Consider the following 23,963-nt stretch of genomic DNA (forward strand, 5'->3'; position numbering starts at 1 on the left):
AAAATATATATTATTTTGCGAATTATGTTCTACAAAGATCATTATTTTATTCAAAATCTTGAACATCATACATGTACCAAATGTTGAACATTACAAAATATTTTATTTTACGAAACATGTTCAATTTCCAGAAGATTTGTTCAAATTACAGAATATACACATTATACTTATTAAGTTTAAATGATGTTCAACAATTTTAATAAATTAGTGATATTCGTAAAATATACTTCACAAAATAATATATTTGATAGTGTTTTGATTGCAGAACATAAGTGGTCTCCGGTAAAAATATGATCTCCATAAATTTCTCTTTTTAAATTTTATAAATATCATATTAATAAAAAGTAGGTGATGTATCGATAAACTACTTGATTGATTAATGAAATCAGTTTATTCTTTTAATTTTTTTTTATAAAATTCATCAATCATTATCGTATTAATATAGTCTTTGAAATCTAAATTAAATATGTCTACCTAGATATTAAACAAATCCACACCTAAAATATCTTTGAAATATTATAAAGTCCAACAAAATTGAATGATTTATAAGACAAGTTTTTAAATACCATAAATACCCACTAAATATAAAATCTAAATTAAACATATCTTCCTAGATATTAAACAAATCCACACCTAAAATATCTTTGAAATATTATAAAATCTAAACTAAATATGTCAGATATTATAAATTTTGAAAATATGAGATAACAAATCAGTTACACGGATAATAAAAAATCCGAGGCATTACGTTTTCCATGAAAAAAGTAGGATGATTTAATTACGAGCCAAAGCGCCCACGTTTCATCTAGGCACCAACAGTGAGATGAGTTGTGAGCCGTCGATTTGTTTAATGCTCTCTATATACCCATTCTAGGGTTCGAGGGTCCCTTTGCCGTGTAGGATTCTTAAATCAAGTGGGTCTCCCCACCATACTTACCCCCTAAACACTGTACACAAATTTTCATTTCATCTCTCCCCAAATCATTTTAACAAAATATTATCAAATATCAACACCATGGCATCATCATCATCTATTGAACACAATAACAAGGAGTTTCGAGCTGTTGAAGAAGATGAAGAAGGTGATGATGATGTCCCATCTGATCCGTTACTTGGGGACCCCACTTTGTACACTATCTCAGCCGTTGATATGGTTCCGGTTCCTAAACAAGAACCGTCTGAAGATGAATTGGCCCGGTCTATGATTGTTCCGGTTCAGGAGAAAACCATTGTGGCACAAACTTCGAGGAGGGCTTCCAAGGATAGGCATACGAAAGTTGAAGGTCGTGGCCGGAGAATACGCATGCCGGCGACTTGTGCTGCTAGGATTTTTCAGTTAACGAGAGAGTTGGGTCATAAGTCTGATGGCGAGACTATTCGTTGGTTACTTGAACGGGCTGAACCGGAGATTATTAAAGCTACCGGGACCGGGACTATTCCGGCGATTGCGGTGAACGTAAACGGGACTTTGAAGATTCCTACGACATCACCGGCGCCTGAGGCTGATGCGAAGAAGAGGAAACGGCCGTGTAATAGCGAGTTTATTGATGTTGGTGAGGAAAATGGTTCGGGTTTGGTTTCGGTTGGGGCGTCTAGTTTTGCGCCAGTGGCTCCGATAATGCCTGCGATGTGGGGGGCCACTGGAGTGGTGGGGTCCAACGGGTTTCCTGGTGGGGCCTTCTTTATGTTTCCACCGGGGAGTGGGGGTGGGATGAATCAGGGTCATTTGTGGGCATTTCCAGCAGGGGCAACGCCTGTTTTTAATGTAACAGGGAGGCCTGTATCGGATTATGTTTCGATGCATCCGGTGGCGATGATGGCGGAGTCTGGTTCGTGTTCGACAATGGCGGGTTCGATGGATGTTTATGATAAGAGAGAGCTTCAGTTTATGGCTGGCTGTTCTACTTCCAGTGCTGATGACAAACAACCATCCTCTGATTCTTAGTTTTTTTTTTGTTTACCCATGTTTTTAGCTAGCGTTTTAGGGTTTTAGATGTATGACGAGGTTTGTTTTAGTGTTGTGGATTGTGTGTTGTCGAAATGTTAGGGAAGGTTTACCGATGGAAAAATTGTGATGATGATTCTGATATTTGGATTAGAGCCATGAGCCATGTATGGACTATGAATGGAATTTGCAACAAATTACTGTTACAAAGTTCTGATTCTTTTACATGCAAAAGAAACGATTAAAAAAAAATCAGATGAAAAGTGTTTTCTCTTTCGGGCAAGGAAAAATGAATATTTGTAAAAACTGCTTTTATGACATGTTGTGGATAGTTTAGTTCATCATTTACTAACTAACTTAAAATTCGTGCGATAGCGATACACAGATGCGCAAATCTTTTTAGTCTTATATAATTTTTAAACAAAAATATCTTCAATTGAGTTTTTTAAATTTGTTCATTAATTTTTTTATTTCTACCTTTCTAAATGATATGATTTCTTGATAATTATATTAATATAAATATATGTTCATAATTTTTTAAAAATATTATTATAGTGATTTTATAGTTTTTTGACAATAAAAATATAATGTTTTTATTATGTTGAAACTTTAAAAAAAAATTATTTTTGAGATGTTATTACTTAAGCGATAAATTATAATAGTTATTTGAACAATATAATAGTACTGATTGAATGATATAGTTTTATTGATAATTTTATGTGTGTTTTAAAAATAATAATTATTATGTTTAGTTAAAAGTTAATTTTTGGTTTATATCAATAATATATTAATTATGTTTGATCTGATATTAATTTAATTCATACTGTATTAGTGATTTACTTAATTTTATTTTAACTCGACACCCAATACTATGACCAAATTTAACTATTTAAATTTAGTTTAATTTTAATTTTTTATGTCCGGATCAATAAAATAGTTTTGTTTTAGCCCGAATAATTAATATATGTGATTTATTTTAGTTGGTTGAATTATATTTTAAATATTTTTGGATGATTAATATATATTATTTCGTTTATCCTAATTCAATAGTATAATTTTTTAGACGGATTTGTATTGTTTATTATTTTTTCTTAATCCGGTGCAAATTACATCAACTAAATTCAACTAATTATATTTATTTTAGTCCGAAGAATAATATACAACTAAATATGAATTAAAATTTAAAATTGATATAAGAAGTTGACTTTAATATCAATTAATAATGATATAGAGTTGGATATGAAACAAAATTTAAATTGGTGGAGGAAATTGACTCCAATATCAATAAGATCTAATTGAAATTAACACCAACGGACCAATTAGAATTAGAATAATAATTAGGGGTAAATAAATAATTTCAGTAAGTACTAACCGACCGACCGACTACCAAACTTTTAATGTTTCGTCTATTATAATATAGTATAGATCTCCTTTAGATGCGTTTGTTATTTAAATTTTTCGCATATTTTAACGTATAAAATTGTTATTTTTAGAATTTACATCCAGAGTTTTGCTTTTTGTTTAAAAGGGGAATTAATTATGGGGTTTTAAGAAAAATACAAAATTTTAAAGTTATTATTGCAAAAATATTTTTCTTGAAGTTTTCATTTGTAAAAAAACAAATTTTCAAAATATTTTACAAAAATATGATCATGTAACTCCATGCAAACTCGAATATAATAAACAATGCAGTTAATTTTCAGAAATTGTAAAAAAAATTGTATATGTGGTTGCTTTTGATTGGTAACCGTACAAATATTTTTAAAAAGTTGTAAAATCATAAATAAATTTAAAAATAATAATATTTTTGATAATTTATCATAATTATTTTATAAATTAAGTATATTTTATGATCCTTATAACCAGTGTTCTGTTTATAGCTCGTATGAAAAATGGCAACAAAGCTCCTCGGACTTGGGGAGCACGTGATGTTTGATTATGCACGTGACTAAGGTAGGTTCAAGGAAGGGGGTGGTCAATGGGACCCAAAATCATAGTGGTGGATTTGGAAGTCGGGGTCCACATCTAACAAAAACTCAAGAAACTAAAAAAATGATAAATCAACGGCCGTTCGAGAAACCAGGGGCCACATAAAAAGTGGGCCACTACATCCCACCACGTGAAATTGCTTGGTAATGTACACCCTCCTTACTGTGCGGGCCTGCTAAGGTCCCCAGCTATTAATAGTGGGGTAGGTTGTGTGGTGGCATCGAAAATTGACACGTGTGCAAAATGTTAGCTGGCAATAGGGAGGGATTGAGGGGACCGACCGCTTCATCGGCTGACCTCCCTGTACTCAACTAACTGGCCTAGTGCCCTGTCTTACTTTTACATCATAGTGTGTTTATCACACGCCCGTATACTCCCTTATCCTCTTTCCGCCATTTTCTCGTACATTCGTACTAATATACTGAAAAAAAACGATTCAAAACTCAAACCGAACCGAAACCGGATAAAATCGGATAAAACCAAACCAAAAAAGGCTGATCCGCAACCTGTTGGTTATAGGCCCAACCAGGCCCATTGAACGAAGGCCAAATAAGCAGTTAAGGTACTGGGCCGAAGGACCTCCACGCCCGAGAAACGGCCCACGAAAGTCCAGGCCGAGACCCACTACTTGCAGACCGTTGGACAGAACAAGGGACATAACGCCCCCATTTCACTCCCTCCTTAATGATTGGTAACGGCCGGCATTTAAAGCAGAATTAGGTATAAAAACCCTGGTGAAGTAAGACAAAATATACACACATTCTCGTAAATACTCTACTTTTCTTGTATTATTACCCTACTTTTACAGCCAGATTCTGATTCTCACACCGGAGGTGAATCGGGGGTACAAACCCTCGCATTCTCTTCACTTTCAGGTACGGCCGAAGCCACCTCGAAGGCAGCCGAAGCCTATTCAAGTTACCGGAAGGATCTGGGCGTAACATTTGGAGCCGACTGTGGGGACATACGAGAGTTACAAGTTGAGAACGAGACTATGACAGAAATAATTCATGAACATTCACCGCCGCCTGGTTTCACCGACAAAGGACAATCGTCCTCCCTAATCGACGAGGACGGGGTTATCACACTAACCCCTAAAGAAGAGGTCTTACTCCTAAAGATCCGGGCGGAAAAGGCCGCGGAGAAGGGTAAGACCAAAGTTGATCAGATTGACAAAGAAGCGGAAGCGCGAGCCAAGAAAAGAGAAGCTGATGCGCTCCGACTGAAAGCCCTACAACTACAGAGGGAGGAAATTGAACTGCAAGAACGAACCTTGAGGGAGGCGATGCGGGCCGACGAGACCGGCAGAGTACATAAAGATATAAGGGAACGTAGGGCATATGACGAAGAAGATGAGTCTGACTCTGATTCGCATCCCAGAAGGAAGAGGACTAAGCAACCTTACTCTTCTGATTCAGATGAGGAGCCTGATGGATCCCGCCTCAGGCTCAATCGCTTAGAGAAGGCCATGTTCGGTGATAGGAGGCCCGATCGAGAACCTGTTGTAACACAAGAGATTGAGTTACTGAAGCCCTGGTCCACTTTCGAAAGGCGAAGGATACTGAAAGGCGAAGGATACTAAAGCCCTGGTCCACTTTCGACAGAGGGCGAATGAAGAGCTGGGGGATTATCTCGCTCGGTTCAAGGAAGAAGCGGGGATGGTCACTAACCTGGATAAAATCAAAGCAATGGGCTTCCTAACGGCGGGACTAGACCCCTATAAAGGTAAAAAGCTTCGCTCATCTATTTACGATTTTCCCCCAAAATCCCTGAATGATATATATGTAAGAGGCGAGAATATTGGCCGAAAGATGGAAAGTATTGGAGGATATAAAGACTCAAGAAGGGATGACCGATCAAAGCGAGCCGACAGATATGAGGGCTCAAGATCAGGATCTGACCAGAGGGATAGCAGGAAAGAAGGAAGGAAAGAAACAGATCGTGGGGCCGAACGGCGTCGAGATAGAGATTCGGCCGTGTTCACTCCATTTGAATGCGCTGATCTCCAAGATTCTCCGTGAGATAAAGGGCAAGCCAGGGTTTGTTCGCCCCGCCAAGATGAAGGTCCCGAACCACAAGAAAAACCCCGATAAGTACTGCGACTATCACAGGGACAAGGGGCATAACACCGATGAATGCTATCACCTCAAAAAGCTCATTGAGCGCATGATCAAATACGGCGGGCTTAATCAGTTCGCCCGAGATCTGAGAGATAGGTTGAGGCCGAAGGAGAACCAAGAGGAGGAAGTAGAGGCCGATGAGCCAGAGCGAAGGGACAGAATAAGGGGCGAAGTAAAAACTATATCTGAGGGAAGCATCCTGGATAAGGATAGCAAGACAGCAAAGAAGAAGTATGCCCGACAGGTGTAAAATCTGTATCAATTCGGATAGGCAAAGCCCCACATGCCCATGACCTTCAGCACTGAAGATTACGAGGATGTCATTCACCCGCACGAGGACCCTCTAATCATCAATCCCATCATCGGGCAGAACAAGATATGGAAAGTGATGGTGGATACAGGCAGCTCGGCCAACATACTGTTCCACAAAACCTACTGCAAGATGAACTTGGCGGGAGAGCAACTAGAGCCCTGTAACGAGGCTCCCCTTTATGCCATCGGAGGATATCCTATTCAGTTTGAAGGAATTATTACTCTTCCGGTCCTCCTGGGCAAGTTGCTGTATACCGTCGAAAAGCTGGTGAAGTTCTATGTGGTTCGGATTGAAAGCCCGTACAATACAATATTTGGCAGGCCCTTCTTATCAACCTTTGAAGTAGTGGAGTCTATACCCCACCTCAAACTCAAGTTCCCCACTGAAAAAAGGGTAGGAGAAATGAGGGGCGATCAGAAAATCGCCCGAATCATAATACTCGAAGACCTTGAGAAGGATCAGGAATATGAAGGACCAGATGGAACCGGGAAGAGGAAGCGGGCTGAATCCGAACCCAGCGGAAGCCGGGAAACATTGAACATCGAGCTGGAAAAATTTGGGGCCGATCTCTCGAGCCCGATTGCTGAACCCGCAGCAGAGACCGAAGAAGTGGAATTGTACGCGGGCCATTCGGGAAAGATGGTTCGGATTGGAAAAAACATGGGGGCGGATCTGAAGGCAAAGGTAATAGCTGTCATCCAGCAATACTATGATGTGTTCGCCTGGGGGCCGGAAGATATGCCCGGATTGGATCCCAAGACGGCAACGCACTACTTGAATGTGCAGCCCGAGGCCAAGCCGGTAAAGCAGAAAAAGAGGACATTTGCTGTCGAACGACAGAAAGTAATAGAAGCCGAAGTGGAAAAATTGTTAGAAGCCAAATTTATCGAAGAAATCGAGTATCCCGACTGGCTAGCCAATGTGGTGGTTGTGAAGAAGTCGAATGGAAAATGGAGGATGTGTGTGGATTACACGGATCTCAATAAGGCATGTCCGAAGGATCACTACCCCTTGCCTAACATCGACCAACTGATAGATGCAACGGCAGGATATGAGGTACTTAGTTTTTTGGACGCTTTTTCTGGTTATCATCAAATTGCTATGAATGATAGAGATGTGCCCAAGACAGCGTTCATAACTCCGAAGGGGACTTATGCTTATATTAAAATGCCCTTCGGACTGAAGAACGCTTGAGCCACATTCCAGCGAATGGTGAACAAGGTCTTTAAAGAGCAGATCGGGAGGAACATGGAAGCATACGTGGATGATATGATAGTAAAATCACTATTCCGAGATCATGCCGAAGACTTAAAGGAATGCTTCGAAACGCTCCGAAAGAACAACATAAGGATCAATCCGAACAAATGTACCTTCAGAGTCTCTAGTGGAAAGTTTCTTAGGTACATGGTCAGCGCCCGGGGAATAGAGGCGAACTCGAAGAAGATTGAAGCAGTTATCAATATGGAACCTCCCAAATGCATCAGAGATATACAGAAATTGACAGGCCGGCTCACCGCTCTTTGGCGTTTCATTTCCCGGTCAGCCGAGAAAGCACTTCCCTTCTTCGCCGTGCTCAAAGGGTCAAAGAATTTTGAGTGGGGGCCCGAATGCCAAAAGGCATTCGAAGAAGTAAAAGAATATTTGACAAAGGCACCACTCTTGATGAGGCCCGATCCAAATGAAACTCTTCAGCTTTATCTAGTTGTGTCCGACAGAACTCTGGGGGCCGTCCTTGTGAAAAACTATGAAGGTAATCAACATTGTAACGCCCCCAAATCCGGGGTCAGAGGATTTGGTCGTCACTATAAAATCTCAATCCAACTTAACTTGTTAAATCAATAAATAAATGCCAGCGGAAGATATTTAACATAAATGACCCCATCTAATCCAAGATCTTTTAAGGTTACAGTTCTAGAAACAAGATATCCAAATTCCACAAATAAATTTTTCACTTTTCACTTCCTTTTAAAACTCTTTTCAATAATTCTCAATATCCAAAACATTTATAAATCCGGTAATTTAATACATAAAATCACTTAGCAGATGAGTATTTGCATAATAAGCATTTAACTCAGCGATATGTAGAATATTTAGCTATTCTGAACTTGAAAATAGGAAAAGCAATACTTGCATAAGAAGATTTAAAATAAATATCACTTAAACAATAAGTGATTATAGGGATACTTGCCTTTGGGTTTTAGCAGTTAGTCACACTCGCAAAACCGCATCTATTCTGACATTCCGTCTCAAAATATCACCGTCCTTCCTTTCAACACTTCACCGATATACTGCTCCTGCGATTGCTAGAAGCCAGATATCCAATGTCATTTCGTCTTACTCTTTATCCAACATCTTGTCCCGATCAACTCGAGAGATCCGCATCTATAATTAAAATATAAAACTTTAATCGTCTAATCGATAATTACTCGACGAATTACGCGTCAAAACCCTATCGTCTACCCATACGATAGCCCACACATAAATATAACAGACAAACACAGGACCCTTGATCCACATACACACATAATTCACATAGCACATAAGCACATAACCCACGTATCACATAATTCATATCACATATGACTCAGTTCGTCAAAAGGTTCGACTCGATACGTTTAAAACTGAAATCAGGTCAAAATATGATTTTTTCGATCAATAATCGACTCAGAATCATTCGTAAAACAAGCGACCTTTCGAAACAAAAGGATTTGGGTCTCGAAAGTATTTTTATTGAAAGCAGAATATTTTTCTGAGTCTGTACGCGTTCTTTTCGTATTAAACGGACGAACGATTGATTTAATATGAATTTTTGAACATTTTTCGGAATTAAAATGGTCTCCGAATCATTTAATAATTAAAAAATAGGGCTCAAACACCCGAAAATAATTTTATAAGAATTATCGAGCTCGGAAAATAATTTAAAATAATATTTTAAAGCTCGAAACTATTTTTCAGAAATTTTTAAATCAAAATAAATAATTAAATCTAATTAAATAATCAATTAAAATTAATTAATAACTAATTAAATTAATTAATCAATTAATATTTAAATTAATTGATAAATTAAATAATTAATTATAAAATAAAATTAATTAACTAAATATTTTGGATTTTGAGAAAGATGATTTTGGTGCAGGAATCGATTGGAACGATCCTGTTTTCCCCCCGATCGGAACTAGCCGGAGTGGTGGTGGCCGGCCGGAATCTGGGCAGAACTCCGGCGAGTTCTTGCCTGTTCTTGGCCGACCCGCTTCCCGACCCGATTTCATTTTAAAACCCGACCCGGTTTTGATTGTTCAAAACCCTAACCCCCATTCCCAATTCCGTTTCTGCCCTTTTCTGATAATATGACCCAAAACTACACCCAATATCTTTTAAGGTTAATTTGGATTGAGGTTTCATAGTGACGACCAAATCCTCTGACCCCGGATTTGGGGGCGTTACAAACATCATGTGTTCTACGTGTCCCATGTCCTCAAGGACGCAGAGACAAGGTACCTCAACGCCGAAAAATTCGCATATGGGTTGGTTATGGCCTCCCGAAAATTGCGTCATTATTTCCAAGGGCGGACGGTCCAAGTTGTCACCAGCCAACCTCTGAAGAAGATTTTGACTAGGCCCGAAGCCTCTGGGAGAGTCATAGCATGGTCCATCGAACTCGGGGAATTTGATCTCGAATACGTTCCCCGAACGGCATTAAGGCCCAGGCTTTGGCCGACTTCATGGTTGAATGCACATTATCGGGCCCGAAGGATCTTTCACCTAATGAACAACTAATCCGGATCCCAGGAAAGTGGAAGCTTTTTTTAGATGGGTCGGTAGCCGGAAAAAAGTGTGGGGCCGGCTTGATCCTCTCCAGCCCCGAAGGATTTCAGATATGCCAAGCCATAAGGTTCGACTTCCCTTTGACAAATAATGAGGCCGAATATGAGGCCCTCCTCGCAGGGATGAAGTTGGCCCGAAACCTTGAGGCAAAACACCTAAGGGCCTTCAGCGACTCCATGTTGGTCGTGAAACACTTCATAGGGGAATATGAGCAAAGAGATCCCCGAACGAAAGCCTATGTTGCCAAGGTACATGATGCTTCTTTATCATTTAAAATCTTTGAACTAAGTCAAATTGGCACAGAGAACAATTCTAAGGCAGATGCCCATTCCTAGCTAGCTTCGGTCGAGACACAGAACTTAACTGGTTCTATTTACCTCACCGAAGCCAAGATGCCTTCGATCGAAAAGAAAGAATGTCTTGAAATCCACCAGGGAAGCGACTGGATGACCCCCCTCAGGAACTTTCTGGAGAAAGGCATTCTACCACCCGACCGAAAGGAGGCACTGAAAATTAAATACAGAGCATCGAACTACACAGTAATCAATGGGCGGATGTATCGCCGATCAGTCAGTCAACCTCTTTTGCGCTGTTTGAACAACGAAGAACAGCAACAGGCTCTGGAGGCAGTGCACGAAGGAATTTGCGACGAGCACCTGGCTGGCCGGTCGCTCGCCTTTAAAATTCTCCGACAGGGATTCTTCTGGCCCACTCTGAGGGCTGATGCCAGCAACTATGCAAAAAGATGTGTACAGTGCCAGTTGTTCGCCACCGTCCCGAAAAAGCCCCCAGAAGAAATGACCTCTGTACTAAGCCCTATTCCATTCGCCGTATTGGCCGTGGACATAGTTGGCATACTGCCTACTAGCACGAAGCAAGCGAAGTACTGCATAATCGCCATCGACTATATGACTAAATGGGTCGAAGCCCGTCCTCTGTCCTCCATAACCGAAGAAGCCGCGAAAAAGTTCTTCCTAGAACAGGTCATTCTCCGATTTGGCATTCCAAAAACATGCATCTCAGATAATGGAACTCAGTTTATTGGAAACAAATTCCGCAAGTCCTTGCACCATTTCGGAATTGAACAGAAATTTAGCTCAGTCGCCCACCCGCGAGGAAATGGGGCAATCGAGGTGGCAAACAAAGTGATATTCCGAGGAATAAAAAAGAGGCTGGGCGAGGCCAAAGGAAGATGGGCGGGAGAACTCCCTTGGATCTTATGGGCTTACCGAACCACCCCTAGGACATCAACGGGAGAAACTCCTTTCAGAATGGCCTATGGAACCGAGGCCCTAGTTCCTGTTGAAGTGGGCTTGGAATCATACCGAAACGAGACCTACAATATGGAAACTAATAGTTTCGGGTTGAAGGCAAACGTAGACTTACTGGAGGAGGAAAGAGAAGCTGCACATCAAAGGAACATGAGGTATTTACTACAAGCGGCACAACACTATGACTCCAATGTAAAGAAAAGGTCCTTCGGAATAGGAGACCTAGTCCTAAGGGAGTTGGCCGCATCCATGCCGGTCAAACAAGGAAAGCTTTAGCCCAACTGGGAAGGGCCTTATAAGGTGATCGAGGTCATTCGCCCGGGAACATACAAGCTTGAAACGCTGTCCGACGAGGTGATCAAAAACACTTTGCATGCCAGTCGCCTTCGAAAAATTTATCAGTAAGAATTTTTTTTTAAAGTTTGTATTTGAATTCTATTCAAAAAATGTAAATAATTCGACTAAATAAAGAAGCATATTCAGTCACATTTCTTTATTGGCACATGCCGCGGCCGGCCGAGTATCATCTGAGGGAGATCCCGAAGAAGATAAACCATTCGGCCACCTTTTTATCCAATTTGATAATTAAACATGTAACAAAAGGGGCAATTGATAAACACGAATTAAGGGCCTTAAGGGGGCAATCCTGGAATAACGTCCTATCATTCGTCTTCCCTTAATTATTTGATATTAAAAAGGCCTAGGAACCCCTGTCCCGGGGTGATCAAAAGAAGAACATGGTCCTTCAGCCTCAATCAGGTATTCAAAATTAAACCCAAAACCAGGTCTAGGGGCAATCCCGAAGAAGACCTCCTCTGGGACGAACGAGCCATGACATGCTGATCTAGGGGCAATCACTGAAAGATCAACATCCCTGTTCCTTCGTCTACATCCAGAAAAGGGTTAACAGCCCGAAGTCAACTTCGGCCTTTAACCCTTGGGGCCGTAGGGGGTAATAAGGCAACAATTCGATAAAATCGTTAAAGCGAATAAATAAGCCGAAGATACGATTCATTTTATTAAAATTGAAATTGTTAAGGCCGATAAAGCCGAAGATACAATTCACTTCATTAAAATTGTTAAGGCGAATAAATAAGCTGAAGATACGATTCATTTTATTAAAATTGAAATTGTTAAGCAGATAAAGCCGAAGATACAATTCACTTCATTAAAATTGTTAAGGCAGATAAAGCCGAAGATACAATTCATATTATTAAAATTGATAGGGCAGATGAAGCCGAAGATACAATTCGATAAGATCGTTAAGGCAAATGAATAAGCCGAAGATACGATTTATTTTATTCAAAATTATTAAAATTGTTAAGGCGAATGAAGCCAAAAATACAATTCATTTCATTAAAATCGTTAAGGCATCAATAATGCCGAAGAGGCGATTCGTTTTAATTGTTAAGGCGAATGAAGCCAAAGATACAACTATTAAATGCAGTAAGACAATGCTGACGAAAGATGCATTAAAATATAAAAACCAGAAGGCTAGTTAAATTACAAAAGCTCGAAGAAAGGAGTACCAATTACAAAAAAAGTACCGATTATAAAAAATAAAAATACAAGAAGATGAACGAAGAATGCCGCTGCAACAGTTGGGTACGACCATGGAAACACCAACGGCAAACTTCGTAACAAGATCATATTCCGTCATGTCAAGCACCTCAGTGCTGAAGGCTTAGGCTTGAGGGTCTTCATCCGAGAGCTCTTCATCTTCGCCGGAGGAGACAAAAGGGACTTCGACTGCTGGACGGCCGATATGATCCTCCAGGCTGTCGTCCAGCAACTGCTTATAATCTCAGTTCAGGCCATGGGCCTTCTTCGGGACATAGTCAGCGCCAAACTGAAAGCAGCGCTCCTCCGTCACGTCCAGCTGCTTCTGCTTCTTCCGAAGCTCCTTTCAGAACCTCTTCAGATGGATGTTCCGGTGGGAAATCCTCCGATTCGCCTTCTCCAGATTACTCTCCAGCCGAGATCTGTCCTCCTTCAGCGCGGTGGCCTCGACCTCGTTCTGGGCTTTCACCCTTACGAGTTCCTCCTCGGCCGCCGTGGTCCTCCTCTCCAACTCCTTCACCTCAGCCATTCGAGTCTCCATGTCCTTAACTTTATCTTCCACAGCTGCGGTCCAAGGAGCAGCCTGCAAAAAGACAAGACAAAAAATATTACTAAAAGGTGCCGAAGGGAAAAAAATGGACGAAAAATAAAAAGGGGAGATTAGAAAACGTACCAGGGACAGGAAGGACAGAAGCTCCGTGCAGGCCTCGGTAGCAGAGGCCGAAGCAAAGGTCGGAAGATCGACCGGAAGCTGGAGGCCATGACATAGGTCTGAAGCCACCTCCTTCGTGGATTGTCGGGCTGGATACACAATGTGGTCGGACGTGAGCACGCCCCACCCTGGGAGATAAGAGCGCACAATCCCCTCCTTGCTCCGGGTCCTCTTGGAAGGGTTTCCCTCTCCCATGTACTCTAGGTCGTCCCCCTCCTTGGCCTCAGAAGCCGCATGAGATTGGCGGGGCGACGGAGCCCTCTCGGTCTGAGCCCTCTCGCCTGTGCCCTCCGAAGGATCTGGCGTAGCCCCCTGATCGGCGACCTTCTTCATCGCCTCCTCAGTCGCCCTCTTTTCAGCCACCTTGGCCTTTTTCCTCTCGATCAAAGCCTCTCTCGAAGACACTGAAATACAAAGGGGAAACAAGTTAGTCCGAGTGTATATAATCGAATGCATAACAAGGAAAAAGAAATACACAGGTGATGGGACAAAACTAATGAAAGAAAAAACAAAGGAAGAAGTTTTGTTACCCCCACCCCACAAGCTGAAGAGCCAGTCCTTGTCCCAAAACTCTCCGGGACCCAGCTTCTTCACGTTGACGTCTACTAATGCCGTGTAATTCTCCTTCTCCTCCAAGGTCAAGCTCGGCATAAGAAGCAGTGAGGGATTCACATCTCGCCAAACCGATATGGCCACCAACTTTGGACCACTCACATAACACCAATAAGTGTGAGTGGATTTATTGTTCGAATTGGTCACCGTCCAATCAGTTCGCCCTGCTCGACGTGCGATGGTGTAGAAATCGGGACTCTTCGGATTCTTCCGAAAGTCGTAATGATACCAGAATAGAAGAGTGTTGGGTGCGATCCCGGCGTGAAGACATCTATTCTGGAAACAGTTAATATGGATGAACCGTTCGGGTCCATCTGTCCAAGGGCGATGCCCATCTGGAAGAAAAGGTGCTTGATCAACTTCAACGGAGGCACCTGCAAGCCACACTTGAAGGCCGCTTCCGAAACTCCTACAGTGCAGCCCCCGTATCTATCTGGCACCCCGGGAGTATCGTAGATCCTTTCGCCCTCCCTCGGCGCATACAACCAACAAAACCCTCAAGGGTCGGAATAATCATCGTACATCTGAACCACGCATCCCTTCGTCAGTTCTGATCGATTATTGGCTGCGGGATAGTCAGCAGCCGAACCAAAAAGGGCCCGTCCCGTCCGCTCGGGGCGAATGGAAGACGTTCCCGCCAAGTTGTTCGACAAAGGGTCCCAAGAATCTGGGGGGCGATTTGCTCGGTCCATGTCCCTGTATCAGGAACAGAGAGACATTAGTCCATGTACTCGAATTAACAGACAGAAAAGAAAAAATAAAAAACCGAGTACACGTCCCAGGACCGAGCGAACCAGAACCCCGGAGGCGGTTTTCGAAGGCTGCTCCTGGGGCAAGCCATCCCGGAGAATGTTCTTGCCTACAGATCCTTCCGCAAACATCTCAGACTCCGGACCACATGTTTACGCCCTGGGTCGGCTCCCGAAAGACGTTCTAAAATCAAGAAATCCCGAAGAATGTTCTTGGTCAGAAAACGCCTCGCATGCCATCTTTAAACCCATAGGGCCCCCTCAAATTTGTAAAACCCGGAGAAACTTCTATCACCTACCCAAAAAACCCCAAAAAAACACAATGACACACGCACAAAACCCAGAAAAACCCCATAAACCCAGAACAAAACCACTAAGTCCACATGCAAACATCCTAAAACACAGAAAACCGGCATGCAAATTCAAAACTGGAAAACAAGAAAAGGGACTTACTTATTTGGAGATGTTCTTGGATTGAAATGGGATGATCTGGGAAGACGGAGTTGCTGTTGCCCGTGATTGAAAGATTCACCGCAATTTGTCACTGTGTATGGAGGAACTAAAGTGATGAAAAGAAAATAAAATGCACAAAAGGGCTTATATAGGTGCCTAAAATGAATTCAGAAAAGCGACGTTTGGGGGTTTTTGAAATAGACGTCACAGATCAAAACAGTTGATATTCAACGGCTGAGATTGAGCCATAGAACGATGTGCCAACAGCTGTCACATTAATGCACTGCAAGTCCCCACAAGCTTGCCACGTGTACGACCGAAGATCGAGGCGGAACTGAAGCGATCGCCCTAGGGTTTCTTCGCCCCAATATGGGCCGAGACCGGTGTCCGTCGGCCGGCCCGAAGGCCCAGCCGAAGGACAGGGACATGTTGGTTATAGGCCCAACCAGGTCCATTGAACGAAGGCCCAATAAGCAGTTAAGGTACTGGGCCGAAGGACCTCCGCGCCCGAGAAACGGCCCACGAAAGTCGAGGCCGAGGCCCACTACTTGTAGACCGTTGGACAGAAGAAGGGACATAACGCCCCCATTTCACTCCCTCCTTAATGATTGGTAACGGCTGACATTTAAAGCAGAATTGGGTATAAAAACCCTGGTGAAGTAAGACAAAATATACACACATTCTCGTAAACACTCTGCTTTTCTTGTATTATTACCCTACTTTTACAGCCAGATTCTGATTCTCACACCGGAGGTGAATCAGGGGTACAAACCCTCGCATTCTCTTCACTTTCAGGTACGGCCGAAGCCATCTCGAAGGCAGCCGAAGCCTGTTCAAGTTACCGAAAAGATCTGGGCGTAACACAACCGAAACCAAAAAATAAAAAACTGAACTGATTTAAGCGGTTTGGTTCCGGTTATACGTTCCAACCGATCCGACAAAAACCGAACTAAACCGGTTAATAATATTAATAAATAAAAAGTATATTTTACATATAAATTTTACATATTATTTATGAATTTCTTAAAATTTTTAACTATCTTATTCTGATAAAAATATAATCCGTAATTTTAGAGGTACATTTATTCGGGCTTGTCACTTGTACTTATTTTAGTATTTACTCAATTCACCAATGTATGGAAATGAAATTCCTCGGCAAGGAGGATGAGCAAAGATAAACCATTGACGATCTGTGTTAAAAAAAAAGCTAGTACTTACGATGAAGGCACGAAATGAAAGTTGAATGTTTAATTATCTCTACTCATTTGTTGTACAAATGAGCTCAAAACGGTCGGAAATTTATTTCAAACCTTAGACATTGACGACTAAAGCCTGCAGGTATTTCATTTCTCGGTGGTATTTCATTTCTTGGTTTTAAATAAAAAAGTTCAAATTTATATAGGTTAAATTCTTGGTAGTTGGCGAAATGTGCAAAAGTCTGCTTCTACGGTTTGTTTATTCGAAACCCTATCACGTGACTTATTCTAGCTGTATAATGACTTTATTTGGCAAATACTGACTAAAACTCTATCTGTGTCTTCTCTATATGTGTCTTCCGGGGAAAATATTTGGACTTCTATCATTATAATTTTAAATTGCAAGAATTTTTTACAGCTAAGTTTCATTTATTTTAGTATTAATATTTGTTCACATCTTTATATTAACCGGTTTGAAAACCGAAATCGAACCGATTATAATCGAACCATAAATTTTTTAACCGAAATCGAATCTAAATCTGAATCGGCGGTTGCAGTTTTTGATTTTAAAAATCGAAAATATATGATTATATTTCTGATTTTATCCCAAAACCGAGCCGAACCGGCCAATGCTCTCCCCTAACTATACCTCTTTACCTTTTCATTCTTTTGAGCAGGGCCTCTTAAACATTTTTCCGACTTTCTTTTTGTTTACCGCGTTACTATATTTTCTTTTCAAAATATAGTTATGTTAGCCTACCTTTATTTAACTATAATTTCTCTGTCTCGTAAAAAAGTGATCACATAAATAGTCTGATTTTTTTTCTAATAAACATCAAATTTCATCCCAACAATTTAAACCTGAAATTTTTATTATGGCCTATAAAAATAACTTTATAAAATGTAATTTACCAACAATGCAAATATTGACATATGATCTACGGAAAAAATTATGAAGTACATATTTAGGGCACTTAGGGCAAATCCAACAGTGATCAAAAGATCCAAATTTGGGGCAGATTACCCCAAATTCCATTCCAACAGTGATCAAAATTTGGATCAGTGAACAGCAGTGATCAAATTTCATCCCAAAAATTTAAATCTGAAATTTTTATTATGGCCTATAAAAATAACTTTATAAAATGTAATTTACCAACAATGCAAATATTGACATATGATCTACGGAAAAAATTATGAAGTACATATTTAGGGCACTTAGGGCAAATCCAACAGTGATCAAAAGATCCAAATTTGGGGCAGATTACCCCAAATTCCATTCCAACAGTGATTCAAATGGTGATCCAAATTTGGATCAGTGAACAGCAGTGATCCAAGATCACTGCTAGATCACTGCTGTTCACTGATCCAAATTTGGATCAATTGATTTAATATAAAATAATGATTTTGTTATTTGTAGTTTATGTGATTTTAAATTGATTTTTGATTATTTAATTATATAATTATAACATAATATAATTAATAGTTAACAAAAATTATTTTAAAAATAAATATTAAAATAATGAGAAAATATAATTTCATTAAAAAAAATAAAAATAAAGAGACACATATTACACTTAGAGATAAATTAATTGAGCATTTGTGGGAATAATATACTAATTCGGAAAATTAGTGTATATCAATAATATTTTGTATGTTAAGAAATGTGTTTTTCGTGAATTAAACAATTTTAATATTTTAATGTGTATTAATTTTTTTGATTTAATTAATTTATGAAATGTTATAATGATTAAATGATAAATTTAAGAAAAAATTGATTAATATGATATTTATATATTATTATATGTAAAATGTAATTTGGATCAGATATTTGGATCACACAGTTGGAATTGGTCAGAATTTTAGATCAGTATTTGGATCAGTTGGTGATCCAAATTTGAATTTTTGGATCACAACTGTTGGAGATGGTCTTAGGGCCTATTTGTGTACATAAAATAAGTTACTTATTCGCTTATAAGGCAATAACTACTTATGGACTAGTGTTTGTCGACCCAACTTATAAGTCGAATTTACAAGTTATAAGCTGATAAGTTGAATATTAGCAACGATATATTTTTTCTCAACTTATTTTGAATTTTCATTTTTTTATTAACTTTTGTTTTAAAATTTATGTTTTTACATGTCTTTCTAATTTAAAATTTACGAATCAAGATAATTATATTTAAAATTTATTTATTTTAACTTAGTTAAGTAAAAAATATTTTTACATTTAACCAAATACTTATTTAACTTATAAATATTCATCTACTTATCATTTATAAATCCCTTATTCATTTTAAGCCATAAGTTACTGGTTTTAAGATTTCATAAATAGACACTTAATAAAAGAGTAAATGTTTAGATTAATTTCTAACTACTGCCTACTGTAATCCTTATTTTAGCAAAAAAAAAGGTTAATACAGGCGTATTTTTTTAATTTTTTTATAGACACAAAAGGAAACGGGAAAGTAAAATATGTAAAAAAAAAATTGCCTGAAAAATGTGACCATAAAGATAACTGGCCCATATCATTGTTTGCTTATCTTTGGCACAACTAGCCCAAATCATTTTGCTGTCTAGGCCCAATACTGGTGTTATTGGTTCGAGCCTAGTTTACCACTGTACAATATTGTACATTGGGTCATATCATAACACCGCCGGTCTTGGATTCATGGATCGACTCCATAAGCAGTTGTCGGTTTTAGAATTTAGTTAGAGCAATCTCCAATCTATTCAAAATATTTAGCTAAATTGTGCGGAGCAATAAATTTAGCTCACCAACATGATAGAGAATAAAATAAATCCTGATTGCGTAATTAATATCGCATTAGTTATGTCAGAATTGGGCTAACAGTTGAGAAAGGGTCCAAAATCCTGAATACTTTATAATTAATTAAATAAGGGAGAAATCAGTTGTTAAGATGAATGCTAATGAGGATATAAATCCTTGTAGATTAGCCTCCAAGGGACCTAATAAGATAAGGAATCAGTTTTCTACTTCCTAGGACTCCAAAGTCCAATCTAATTCAGATACTTGTCCACCAAGTCTCCCAACTTTAGTTCTATTCAAGAACTCCCAACACCTATATAAGGGGTCTCACCCCCACCAATCAGAACTGCGTTTTTGACTTGATCCTTGACAATCAGCAAGGTACGTAGGCATCTTGTTAAGGTAGATCGAGTCACGAGACACAAGAGCAGTCAAATCGAGTCTCGAAGCTCACGAACCCTAGTAGTAAGCACAACAATTAATATACCCTAGTTTTTAATCCATAACATTTGGCGCCGTCTGTGGGAAACGCATAACAATAACCATGGCGAGAACACGGAGTGGAAACAGCGCCCCTGAAGGAACACCAGCTGGGACGACCCAAACGATTTCGTCAACAGTGGAGATACCTCCGCATTCGACCTATGCCGCCACCCAGGGAGGAGCCCAAATAGGGGCAACTGAACCTTAGCCACAAAGGGGCGATTCCCCCGGCTCCTCAAGGGAATAATTCCCAATTTCAACAGCTACATACACCTGTGAATTCTCGACCCGTTGGGTATGAGTATTCAACTGTTGTGACCACTAACCCCCCTTATGGGATGCCCCTTTATCCCGAGATTGGAGGAAGTGGACATGCTAATCGGAGTCACAAGGGAAGCCGCCCCAATATATACGTGGTTGGCTCCTATCCCGGAGGATCAAGAATTCTCTGGTCTTTACACTAAGAGAGCTCCGAATTTTCGAATGATGATGTGGCCCCAAGAAGGAGGTGTGCTGGGAAAGAGCCAATGCCTGATGGTAACCAGCGCCCTAGAAGCACCCGATGGACGAATCCCCAAGAAGTGCAGGAGAGAATCAGGGCTCACGAGGCTGAGATTCAAAGGCTGAAGCGCGACTTGGAGGTGCACCAGACATCCAGACCTCCACTACCTACAAGGGGGAGAAATCTTCCTCCAATCATAGACCTGGATGGTCCTCTACAAAGAAGGACTGTTGTCCCAAGGGTTGATCCAAGTAATCTTCTTCCCCTGGGAGATCCTGATGTTCCTACTCCACCATTTACTGAAGAAATAATGAACGCCCATATCTAAAGGAAGTTTAAGATGCCCACCATCAAAACTTATTATGGCACTGGAGATCCCGCTAATCATGTCAGGACATTCTCTAATGTACTGTTGTTGCAGCCCGTGAATGACGCTATTAAGTGTCAGGCCTTTCCTCAAACCCTGTCGGGAATGGCTCAAAGATGGTATAGCCGTTTGCCTTCAAATTCTATTGGGTCCTTCAAAGAGCTAAGTCAGCCTTTTATTAAGCAATTTATCAGTGAGAGAGTGCATGGAAAAAGTTCAGCATCCCTCATGAGCATTGTGCAGGGAGCAAAAGAGTCTTTGAGCGACTATTTGAATCGTTTCACCAAGGAAGCTTTGAAGGTCCCGAACCTTGATGACAAGGTAGCTATGATAGCGCTGCAACAGAGAACTAGGGACGAGTTCTTCAAGATGTCATTGACCAAGCGCCCCCCTGAAAGTATGTTACAGCTCCAAGATACGGCTGGAAAATACATCAAAGTGGAGGAGAGCATGAGGAAAACAGTAGTGAATAACGAGCCCGCTGGTGGCAAGAAGCGAATACTGATCTTGAATATATTGCTAAGGACAAGTATCCTAGAACTGAGTAAAATACTGATTCGACCCCGAAGAAGGGAGGACCTGGACAAAAGTTCACTGAATATGCTAAGTTGAATGCTCCTAGAAGCCAATCTTGATGGAAATTGAGAAAGACAGAGATATTCGTTGGCCTAAACCCCTGAAGGTTGATCCTACCAAGCTAGATAAGAGCAAATATTGCAGATTTCACAAGGATGCTGGTCATGACACCAATGAGTGTAGACAATTGAAAGATGAAATAGAGTTCCTCATTCGAAAAGGAAGGTTGAGCAAATACACTGGAGATGGAGGAGATAGAAATAACAATGAGAGAAAGAATTTTGATGATCGTAGGAGGGACCAAGGCGATTAGGGGCGAAATCCCCAGCCTAGGGGACCAGTGATAAATGCAATCTTTGGAGGACCACGACCCCGAGGGCCTGTGATAAATACAATCTTTGGAGGGCCAACTGTTGCTGGTTCATCCAAAAACTCAAGGAAAACATATACTAGAGAAGTTATGCATATTGTTGGGGAAGCCCCGAAGAGGGCTAGGACAAGAGTGACAATGACATTTGATGATTCTGACTTGGAGGGTGTGAAATTTCCTCATGATGATCTGCTGGTTATAACACCGATAATAGGGAACAACCCGGTGAAGAGGGTTCTTGTAGATAATGGTGCCTTAGTGGAAATTTTGCTCCATGATACCTTTTTAAGGATGGGTTACAATGATTCTCAATTAACCCCGATCGATATGCCGATATATGGATTCGCAGGAGTGGAGTGCCCCGTCGAAGGGATAATTAAGTTGCCAATGACCATAGGTCAGGAGCCAAGACAAGCAACACAAATGTTTGACTTTATAGTGGTAAAGGCTGGATCAACTTACAATGCAATCATGGGAAGAACGGGAATACATGCTTTCAAGATAGTCCCTTCTTCCTACCATTCAGTGATGAAGTTTCCCACCCGGAATGGGATTGGAGAATAGAGAGGAGATCAAAAAATGGCAATGAGTTTTGTTACGTGGCCTCTCTTAGGGCAGACGGAGTTGGGGGGAAGGTTCTGCCTATTGAAGACCTGGATATCCGTGAGAATGATGAGAAAAGAGGGAAGCCAGCAGAAGACTTGGTTCCGATTCCTTTGGTTCCCGAGGATCCTGAGAAAGTGACTTTCATTGGAGCAACACTAGAGGGCCCCTTAGAGGGAAGTTGGTGAAATTTTTACAAGAAAATAGTGATGTATTTGCATGATCGACATCTGATATGCCAGGAATAGACCCAGAACTGATCACTCACAAGCTGAATGTGGATCCAAATCGAAAGAATGTGAAGCAAAAGAGAAGAAGCTTTGCTCCAGAGAGGCAAAAAACTATTAAACAAGAAGTAGAGAAGCTCTTAGAGGCTGGTTTCATTGAGGAGATACAGTTTCCGGAATGGTTAGCTAACCCTATGATGGTAAAGAAGGCTAATGGAAAATGGAGGATGTGTGTGGATTTCACCGATCTGAATGATGCGTGCCCTAAGGACTATTTCCCATTGCCGATGATAGATAATTGATGCTACTGCTGGTGATGAGATGCTGAGATTCATGGATGGATTTAGTGGATATAATCAGATCAAGATGTACAAGGATGACATCCCAAAGGTATCATTCATTATTGACTTTGGTATTTTTTGTTATCTTGTTATGGCGTTTGGTCTCAAGAATGCAGGAGCCACCTATCAAAGGTTGGTAAATAAGATTTTCAAGGATCTTATTGGCAAGACCATGGAAGTTTATATTGATGACATGTTAGTCAAGAGTCTAGTGAAGACTGACCACATAAACCATTTGAGGGAAGCTTTTGAGGTCATAAAATATCGCAAAATGATGCTAAATCCTGCAAAATGTGCTTTCGGGGTGGGATCTGGAAAGTTTTTAGGTCTGATGGTCTCCAAGAGGGGAATCGAGGCTAATCTGGATAAAATAAAGGCTATCCTGGATATGGAACCACCGCGTTCCATAAAGGACGTTCAGAAACTCACTGGAAGAGTTGCGGCTCTAGGACGTTTCATCTCCAAATCTGGAGACAAGTGTTTGCCATTCTTTAAATCCCTGAAGAGGGTTAAAGATTTTGTATGGACTGAGGAAAGCCAGGAGGCATTTGAAGGATTAAAGATATATATGGTTCTAGCACCGTTGTTGGCCAAGCCACCTCTGAATGAAACTTTGTATTTATACTTGGCCATTTCAGAAAATGCCTTGAGTCTTGTATTGGTTAAGGAGGAACTTAAAGTCCAGAAACCCGTATACTATGTTAGCAAAATTCTGCATGGAGCTGAGAATTATTCGACTATTGAGAAGTTTGCTTTAGCCTTGGTTGTAATATCCCATATTTTGAGATATTATTATTATTATTTGAAGTTGTTTATGTGATTTTTATGTGAATTTTAGTGAATTATATGATAATTGGAATTGATGTTTGGATGTCTATATGTGATAAATTTTGGGTATTTCAATTTTTATATGTCCAGAATAAAGTATAGATGATTATGACATTTTTTGGTAATTTTTGGACTATTATATGAATTTATAATA

The 23,963-nt window shown here is 40.3% G+C and overlaps 2 protein-coding genes across 2 annotated transcripts; both read left to right on the top strand.

Moving 5' to 3' along the window:
• Window positions 1–827: 827 nt before the first annotated feature.
• Window positions 828–2,155, top strand: LOC141720762 (transcription factor TCP19-like). Its single transcript, XM_074523372.1, has one exon. It carries the CDS (start codon window positions 1,016–1,018, stop codon window positions 1,943–1,945), a length of 930 nt encoding a protein of 309 aa, XP_074379473.1. The 5' UTR covers window positions 828–1,015; the 3' UTR covers window positions 1,946–2,155.
• A 4,188-nt stretch (window positions 2,156–6,343) lies between these two features.
• Window positions 6,344–7,561, top strand: LOC141719470 (uncharacterized). The gene has a single exon (XM_074521852.1). The coding sequence runs from the start codon at window positions 6,344–6,346 to the stop codon at window positions 7,559–7,561; it is 1,218 nt and encodes a 405-aa protein (XP_074377953.1).
• Window positions 7,562–23,963: the final 16,402 nt, after the last annotated feature.

The sequence above is a fragment of the Apium graveolens genome, chromosome 4, assembly GCF_009905375.1.
Source record: "Apium graveolens cultivar Ventura chromosome 4, ASM990537v1, whole genome shotgun sequence".
Taxonomy (NCBI): Eukaryota; Viridiplantae; Streptophyta; class Magnoliopsida; order Apiales; family Apiaceae; genus Apium; species Apium graveolens.

What these genes read in the sequence shown, in the direction of transcription:
- LOC141720762 (XM_074523372.1), top strand. Translation starts at nt 1,016, where the DNA reads ATGGCATCATCATCATCTATTGAACACAATAACAAGGAGTTTCGAGCT.
- LOC141719470 (XM_074521852.1), top strand. Translation starts at nt 6,344, where the DNA reads ATGACCTTCAGCACTGAAGATTACGAGGATGTCATTCACCCGCACGAG.